Below are 9,269 nucleotides of genomic sequence, written 5' to 3' on the forward strand. Positions count from 1 at the left end.
GTGCTTTGCCCAGGCTGGTTCTGAACTCCTGGGCTCAAGCATGCCCCCGTCTCAGTCTTCCAAATTGTTGGAATTACAGGAGGGAGCCACCTTGCTGACCATTCACCACTCGTTAAAAAGTATTGCTGTGCAATTTTATCAGAGAACACGAACCAGAAAAGGAAAAAAAAAAAAAAAAAAAAAAGGCATTGCTGGATTTTCCCCTTCCACACAGTGTAAAATCAAGCCATTAATGAATCAGCCTCAACCTACTAGGCCAATGAGAAAGCTAAGTGTCCCTACCTGCGTGACCCGTGTGACTGCCTCTATTTTCTCCCATGTCCCATTGCTTTCTTTAATGGGAAATGAACTGACACAGAATACAAAGCAGTTTCTGGGAACATGAAAACGCTTTTTTTAGACACAGGATCTCACTATGTTGTCCCAAACTCCTGGGCTCCAGTGATCTCCTGTCTCAGCCTCATGAGCCGCAGCTGTGTCTAAGCCATTATAATTCCAGAATGTCAGGCTGCCTTTTCTCTCTCATATCTGTATGCTTTTTCAAAAAAAAAAAAAAATCTACTTTTATTTTATTTTATTTATTTTTTTTTTTTTGAGGCGGAGTTTCGCTCTTGTTACCCAGGCTGGAGTGCAATGGCGCGATCTCGGCTCACCGCAACCTCCGCCTCCTGGGTTCAGGCAATTCTCCTGCGTCAGCCTCCTGAGCAGCTGGGATTACAGGCACGCACCACCATGCCCAGCTAATTTTTTGTATTTTTAGTAGAGACGGGGTTTCACCATGTTGACCAGGATGGTCTTGATCTCTTGACCTCGTGATCCACCCGCCTCGGCCTCCCAAAGTGCTGGGATTACAGGCTTGAGCCACCGCGCCCGGCAAAAAAAATCTACTTTTAAATTGAAAAAAATGATACATATTTGTGGTGTACGGCATAATGTGCTTTGTGGGATATAAGCATTTTAAAATGGCTAAATTGAGCTAATATTCATATGCCCTGCTTCATGTACTAATCATCTTTGGGCATGAGCATATTTAAAATCTACTCTTTAAGCAGTTTCCAAGTGTACAAAACATTGTTATGAGCTGAAGTCACCACGTTAGACAATTGCTCTCCTGAGCTGATTTCTTCAACTGAAACTCGTACCCTTTGACCTACATTTCCCCAACTCCCAACCCAGCCCTGGTAACCAGCATTCTACTCACTGCTACTGTGAGTCCACTGGGTTTTTAATTATTATTTACAGTATTCACTTCTTTTATTTTTAAAATTATTTTATAATTTTAAGTTTTAAGTTTGCCATGTACTTGTGCAGAATTGTTACATGAATATACTGAGCAATGCTGATGTTTGGGGTGTGACTAAACCCATCACCCAGGACCTGAGGACAGCACCCAATAGGTGGTTTTTCAACCTTCCCTCCCTCTGTGCCTCCGGAGGTTCACTGGTTTGGAGTCCACGTCCTGATTTCCTTTCCTCTGTACACGCCCAGGAGCGGGATGGCCGGATCATGCAGTTGTTCCACATTTAATGTTTTGGGGAGCTTCTACACTGTCTCCCATATTGGCTGCACTGATTTACATGCCCAGCACAGGGCTCCAAGGTTCCTGTCCTCCGAATCCTCTCCAACACTCACGACATGGGTCTTTTTGGGAACAGCCGCTCTAGCCGGCCTGAGGGGTGTCCTGTGGTTTGGATTTGCATGTCCTGAAGATGAGTGATGATGAGCACCTTTTCCTAGACTTGCTGGCCTTTCACATGTAACCCCCTTCTAGTGGGTTCTGTGTTTTCTTGCTGTGGAGCAGTTTGAGTTGCTTGTGCTTTGCATAGGAGCCCGTGTGAGATGCGTGGTGTGTAAATATTGTCTCCTCCTCAGGGTTGTCTCCCCGCTCTGCCAATGCTCTCCCTGGCTGTCTGTCTGTTCTACACTTGCTCAGATTCCTTCCAGGAAGTGTGGGGTTTCCATCCTCCAGGCTTCCGGCAACCTTTCCCGAGAGCCTCCTGTCAGTTCTTTCTCCTCTCTGCAGACCTTGAAGCAGCTTTCCCCACCTGTGGCTAGGAAAGCAGGGCTTCGTTCTCATCGCTGTTGGCCTTGGAGGATGATTAGTGCCTGCAGAGTATCACACAGTGACTCCTGCCTGATAAATCTAGGTTTAGAAATTAATTTTAAAAGTCTTATTATTGTATGAACCCACTTCTTTAAAATTTCATAGACCGCTAGACTTTATATCCATGTTCTGGGATGAGACTAAGAATATAGAGAAACCCTTTGAGACAGAAAGCAGATTAGGGATTGCCAGGGGCTGGCGTGGGTGGGCAGGGGGTGATTCCTGTTGGGGCTGGGCTTTTTGGGGAGTGATGAGATAATCTGGATCTAGACAGTGGCAATGTTTGCACAACACGTCACATGTCTTGGTGCCTTGAAATTGTGCTCTTGAAGCAGGTAAAAATGATGAAATTTATGAATGTGCATTTCACCAAAATAACAAGATATCTGTGTAGGAACTTAATCCTCATAAGGTTCTTTAGTGCTCTCCCTTCACTGGGCAAATAATTCTGGGGTTAACAAGAAAGATTGTTGGGGGACAGTCATACGTTGTAACTATTTTCCTTTGTCTTATTGCATAATTATGACTAAGGATTTGCCTTGGATCTTACCTTGAGGAGAAAACATGAAGAACTTACATTATTGTTATGTCAGATTTTAGGAACTTCACATACCTATCCTATTTAATTTACAGTCAAACAATGTTCAATGCACAGGAAAACAGATTCAGCCTCTGCACAATGAACCCCTAGAGATCAGAATCCAGGGGAGGATTTGGATTTTACACCAGAGCATGCAGTCAGGCATAGACAATGGAAGAATAAGAGAGTGGATTGATTTCCACTGTGCTGAGTTCGATGTTAGAGGGGAAGAGGGATCCAGGATTGGGATGAGGGATTTGAAAGAGAAGAGTGGGTGGAGTCAAAATTAATCTAATGGAGATCATGCTTTTTTCCCCTGAAGATTCTGAACAGTGAATCAATTACTGAGAAAAACCAGAAGCGGTCTGTGTAGATAGGTCTCAATTAGACACCAGCCACTAGAAGAGCTTTCTCAGAGACTGGTTGAAAATTCTCCAGTAGATATGGCTGCAAATTGCACATCCTCATGGCATCAGGGAGAACACTGCAACAGTCCTGGGTCAGACCAGCCACGGTCCATGGTGACCCCAGGAACTCAACTTGGACATCAAGACTGTGATCCTGAGACTTGGCACATGAACTTCAGGATGTTCAGCTGCCCAGAGCAGTCGGACCCCATCCAGGCTCTGAGGAAACTCACTGAGCTGTGCCATCTGTGGCTGAGGCCCGACCTCCACACCAAAGAGCAGATCCTGGACATGCTGGTGATGGAGCAGTTCCTGATCTCCATGCCCCAGGAGCTCCAGGTCTTAGTCATGATGAATGGTGTGCGGAGCTGCAAAGAGCTGGAGGACCTGCTACGGAACAACAGAAGACCCAAGAAATGGGTGAGTAGGACCCAAGAAATGGTGCAGGGAAGGGGAGCTGGGCTGGGGGCTGCAAGGTGCAGCTGGACTCGAGAGGACACGAGGGGCTGCTCTAGATCAGGGCTTCCAAGTAGAGGAGAGTTTGCCCATCAGGGACACATGGTAGTGTCTGGGGACATTTTTTGGTTGTCACAAGGTAGACATTTTCCAATGCTGAGGACAACCCACCATGACAAATACTCATCCAGCTTCAAATATCAGCTGTGCTGAGATGGCACATCCCTGGTCTAGGAGATGGACAGGCAGAGGGAATACAGGCACCCACACCCTGTGTGAGGCCAACATGAAAGAAAGACATTGGTGAAATATTCCGCCTGATGGAACATATGGAAGGAGGGATTAGAGTGAACTAAAGAGGGGTCAAGATGTCCCCACCTGAGGCAGGGAAGTGGTTGACATCAGAGATCCAGGCATCTCTCTCCAGGTCCCCACAGGAGCCCCTAATTTCCATAACAAGGTGAGCTGCCATTGGCAAATTGAGCTGGATTCACCCACAGTATTTCCCCTTTTCTTCTCTTTGGTTTAGAGACCTTTTCATCCAAAAGACCCATATTTATTTTCTTATCTAGAATATTCCAGGTGCAGGCAGGTGCTGGAGTCTAAAGAGGGAGAAATTTAGACAGGACTGCTGTGTCCACAGAGCTAACTCGGCATCAGGAAGGTGATTTTGAACATTAATTACAGTAAAGTGTGAGCATGATGGCAGGACTCAGGGAATGTGAGAGCTAATTTCAGGTTCTCACGGTGAGTCTGATTGTCTTTTTTCTCTACAGTCTGTGGTCACCTTCCATGGAAAACAATATATGGTGCAGGACTCAGATGCTGAGATGGCTGAATCCCCTGCCAGCATCAGGGATGATCTGAGAGACATGTCCAGCCAGCGGGCCTCCTCTGTGAACGACATGCATCCGGGGGAAGGCCAGGCCAACCAACAGCTGCAGATCCTGCCCAGGGTCCCCGCACTGTCCAGGGGGCAGGTGAGTGTGAGGCCCTGGTGTCTGGGCAGAGGTGGGAGAAGGAGCAGGAGGAAATCATGTGGCTGCTGGACTGATTGAGAGATTTGGCACAGGAGAAAATTAGAGCCATTCTCCATGGACATGGTACATCCCCAGACATTCCTGAGCCATCACAGAGTGAAGCCTCCTCTACTTTTCCCCTCCACTATGAAAGCTGTTAGCATTTAGGGTTGGGGGTAAGAAATGGTGTCAGTGAAGTGAGGGAGGCAGTTGGCACAGATAAATGGTCCCTTCCCCAAGGCCAGTTTCCTCAGACATTTCATTCAGCAAGGAACACACTTTCTACAGATTGTTGATTTCTTAATTTGTGGCAAGTTTCTCAACTGGGGTGATTTTGGCTTTCAGGACCCATTTGGCCATGTGTGAAGATTCTAGGGCATGGTGGGGTGTTCACAGCATCTAGAGGGTGGGGTCTCTGCACTGCACAGAAGCGCCCCCACCAGGAGGGTGATGCAGCCCCAATGCCAATGGTGCCATGGGTGTGGGACCTCAACCTAGAGTCCTGCTCCTTCCAGTGTCAGGGGCAGGGAGACAGTGGCATGGCTAGGAGAAGTGTGCTCAGAGAACCAGAGTGAAAACCACCACACCTGTGTCATTAGAAAAGTTTGTGTATCCAATCATGGAAAAGGCAGAGATGTCCATGTTTCAGCCATTTAGACACGGCAGTCATTGCTCTTGGTTTTCCGTTGTCAGGGAGAGGACTTTCTTCTGCCAGAGACTACTGACATAAAAGATGACCAAAAGACTCTGAGACCCAAGCAGAACGTGGAGAAGGATCTCAAGGAAAACAGGAAAGAGAACCCAAGACTTACATCCCCAGAGCCGCAGCTTCCACAGGGTCCCAGTGAGTATGGAGACTTGAATCCACAAGGAGTTAGCCCCTCTCTCCTGGGGTGCAGGGCTGGGGCCAGCATTATCATCTCCTAGGGGAGTTGGTGCTCAGCTCCCAAATCCTCTCCATCCCCCACCTTTCAGAGACCTACAGTCCAATGTCTTAGGCTTGAGGTGGAGGGGAAGTTCTCAGCCAATATCAGTGTTTGGTTGCAATGAGTTTGGTGAATTGAGAATGTGCTTTATTAATGGTCCTGTGTGAAATTCCTTCTTCTAGCAGATCTGGTGAGAGCAAAGGATGGGAAGGAACCCCGAAAGAGAGCCTCTGTGGAAAATGTGGATGCTGACACAGTTTCTGCCTGTGCGGTGGAGACAGAAGCTTTGGCTCACAGCGAGGACAGAGGAGACTCTCTGAATCCGAGAGGTCCCAGAAAAAGGAAACCAGATGCCACCTCCATTTCCCAAGAAGAGCCTCAAGGAGGAGCCACACCTGTGGGCAACAGAGAATCCTTGGGACCAGCTGGGATAAATCCAGTTAATTCCCCAGGCCTTGAGAGCGCAGTCAGTCACCCTGTTGGCCAAGAAGCCGTGGCACTGCTGCCCTTTGCATGTGACGTGTGCAGTAAGAGGTTTAAGTATTACGGCAAGCTAGTCATCCACAAGAGATCACACACAGGAGAGAGACGCTTTCAGTGTCATCTCTGTGGGAAGCGCTTCATGCAGCGCATAGGCCTCCAGCTTCACCAGCGCACCCACACTGGCGAGAAGCCCTACACGTGTGACATCTGCCAGAAGCGGTTCACCCAGAAGTCCTACTTGAAGTGTCACAAGAGAAGCCACACAGGGGAGAAGCCCTACGAATGTAAAGTCTGCAGGAAGGTTTTCACCTACACGGGGAGCCTGAAGGAGCACCTGCGTGTCCACTCTGGAGAGAAACCCTATACATGCTCCAAGTGTCTGAGAGCCTTCGGTCGGCCTGCAACCTTAAGACGTCACCAGAAAACACATCGCGAAGCCACTGCGCAGTGATCCCATCATCGAGTCTGTGTTTTCCGCACCAAGAAAATGTGAATGATGATTTTTCACCGATGTTATCAGATGACATTTTACACATGAAAGGAGCCTGGCCACACACAGGGAGTGCCTCGAATATGAATTCCCTGGATGTTTCTTTAAATCCTTTTCCTCCCCAATGAGTTTTGTGTTTTGTTTCATTATGTCTATTGTTATCTTATGGGTTTATTTTGGCTGTTGTGTTGCTATTCTTTCAATAAACAAACATCTTGTTAGTTTTCAATTTTGTATAATGGAAAACTGAGTCTCCTGATTAACATGCTGTTAACCACTGTTTTGCTGTAAAGTACAAGTGTCCAAGGAGGATGGCCAGATCAAACACATGATGCCTAGGGGAGTCTGAGTTTCAGATAAACATTTTTATTAGTATCAGCATGTTCTAAATTATTCATTATTTATCTGAAACTCAGCTTTTATTGGGTATCCTAGTTTTATTTTTTCTTTTTTGTAATATGGAATGGTAAAATAAAAAATATTTTTTATTTTTGAGATGGAGTCTCTCTCTGTCAACAAGGCTGGATTGCAGTGGCAGCATCATTGCTCACTGCAGCCACGACCTTCCCAGCTCAAGCAATCCTCCCGTCTAAGCCTCCCGAGTATCTGGGACTCCAGGATCATACCACCACTCTGGCTAGCTTTTGTAGAGATGGGATTTCGCCATGTTGCCTAGGCTAGTCTTGAACTCCTGGGTACCAGTGATCCACCTGCCTCAGCCTCCTTAAGTGCTAGTATTACAGGCATGAGCCACTGCACCCTGTATTGTTTTGTTAGACTTTATTGTAATTATTATATTCAAATGTTTTGAAATAATTTTTTGTAGGGATGGCATCTAGCTCTGTTTCCCAGGCTGGTCTGGAACTCCTGGCCTCAGGCAATGCTTCCACCTTGGCCTCCAGAAGTGCTGGAATAATGGGTGTGAGCCACCATGCCTGGTTTTAGACATTTATTTTTCAGAGCTGTTATAGGTTTACACGGAAACTCAGTGGACAGCACAGAGTTCCCCTAGACTCCCTCCCCACACAGCACAGCCTCTCCCCACCAGCATCCCCAGCAGAGGGGAGTGCCTGTTCTGTCAGTGAGCCTGCCTGGACACATCCTCACCACCCAGACTCCGTGGTGTCCATTAGGGCTCACTCTTGGTGTTGTACATCCTGTGGGTTTGGACAAGGGCCTAATGATGAGTATCCATCCCTGTAGTATCATGGGGAGTATCTTTGCTGTCCCCCGAATCCTCTCTACTCTGCCTATTTACCTCCCTGCCCCAATGGTGTATTTTTTGGCCTAAAATTTGGCAACCTCTAAATTCCCAATTTCACTCTTGAACTACAGAGGCATTCGAAGTCTCTGGTGACTAGTTGGTCTTAGTGATATTACCATCTCCTGAAGACTTTGTTAATGCACAGATGGGCAGGCCCCAAACTCAGAGCTGCTGATTTAGTAGACTGGGGGTGGGGCCTGAGAGTGTGCATTAAAAAATAGAATTCACTTGAGAATAGCTTTCCAAAATCCACTGAGAGCTCCCTATTGTCCCCACACCATTTCCCATATTGTTTTTTTGTTTGTTTGTTTTCTCTTTCCTTTTTCTTTTTTTTTTTTTTAGATGGAGTCTTGCTCTGTTACTCAGGCTGGAGTACAGTGGTTCGATCTCAACTCACTGCAACCTCCACCTCCTGGGTTCAAGCTATTCTCCCACCTCAGCCTCCCGCATACTGGCGCTACAGGCACGCACCACCACACCCAGCTAATTTTTGTTTTTGTTGTTGTTGTTGTTGTTCTAGGAAAAGTCTTTTGCTTTTTCACAGTACAGTGAGTCATTTATGAAGAGGAAGTGAGTTCTGTTGAAAAATACTTGAAATATTCTCTTAGGGGGAGAAAGCAGTTCAGCAGCTTGGCAGGCCACTGGGCGGGGAGCTTAGAGCTCTGCCTGTTCTGAACCGGCATGAACAATTCCTCTTCAGCAGGCAGGGCCAAGTGCCGGCTCCTTATGGCTGGGATGTTGCTCCACACATGGACAGCATTCTGCAGGGCCCCGCTGCAGACATCCGGGATGGTGGCCCGCTCCATGTCCAGGAAGCAACACACCACGTCCTGCTCTTCTCTGTTGAGCACCATATGGTCCATGAACATCGAGAAGAAGGGCCTGGGGCTGCCCCTGGGCCACGCTTACTGCAGGAGCAGGTGGAACTGGAACAGGTACCAGGCGGGAGGAGGGTCGCAGGCCTGGTGGGGGGAGGTGTGGCGCCGCACAGGAGACCGAACGGGCCCCACTCGTCCATGTCCTCCCTATGTCTGTGGCATTAACCAAATGCTTCAATTGTCCCCGGTCAGAACCGCTTTCCAAAAAGCCCAAACTCGTCAGCTGTTTCTTGGTGTCCCCACAAAGGGACAGCACCCACACCGGCTGTCTCCTCCACACAAGCACGGTTTCGAACACCTCAAGGGGACTCTTCGACTCTTGGTGGTACAAGGCCTTGAGGCGGCCGCGCCACTTCTTCTGCCGCGGGAGGAAGGCAGGCACAGGAAGCGCGCCCAGGTGCTCGTGGCGTGCAGCTTCGCCGAGGTCCCGGGCCGACCAGGATATCCACACACTCCAAGCAGTAGCACCGGGCACAACCGGGGTTTTTGCAGAGGAGCAGCGTCCCTCCGGAGCAGCAGGTGAAGCAGTAGCATCAGGTGCAGTTGGGGTTTTTGCAGAGGAGCAGCGTCCCTCCGGAGAAGCAGGTGGAGCAGTAGCATCGGGTGTCATCAGGGTTTGCACAGAGGAGCAGCGTCCCTCCGGAGCAGTAGATGGAGCAGTA

At 48.3% G+C, this 9,269-nt stretch overlaps 1 protein-coding gene and 1 pseudogene across 1 annotated transcript; one reads left to right on the forward strand and one right to left on the reverse strand.

Moving 5' to 3' along the window:
• The first annotated feature begins 3,125 nt into the window (after positions 1–3,125).
• On the forward strand, positions 3,126–6,701 carry LOC116539882 (zinc finger and SCAN domain-containing protein 5A-like). Its single transcript, XM_032263077.1, has 4 exons — positions 3,126–3,511; positions 4,324–4,527; positions 5,260–5,410; positions 5,678–6,701. The coding sequence occupies exons 1-4, from the start codon at positions 3,128–3,130 to the stop codon at positions 6,424–6,426; spliced, it is 1,488 nt and encodes a 495-aa protein (XP_032118968.1). The 5' UTR covers positions 3,126–3,127; the 3' UTR covers positions 6,427–6,701.
• A 1,585-nt stretch (positions 6,702–8,286) lies between these two features.
• LOC116540005 overlaps positions 8,287–9,269 on the reverse strand; it is a 1,530-nt pseudogene continuing 547 nt past the window's right edge.

This window comes from Sapajus apella, unplaced genomic scaffold (genome assembly GCF_009761245.1).
Source record: "Sapajus apella isolate SASKATOON/1434 unplaced genomic scaffold, GSC_monkey_1.0 scaffold135, whole genome shotgun sequence".
Classification (NCBI taxonomy): domain Eukaryota; kingdom Metazoa; phylum Chordata; class Mammalia; order Primates; family Cebidae; genus Sapajus; species Sapajus apella.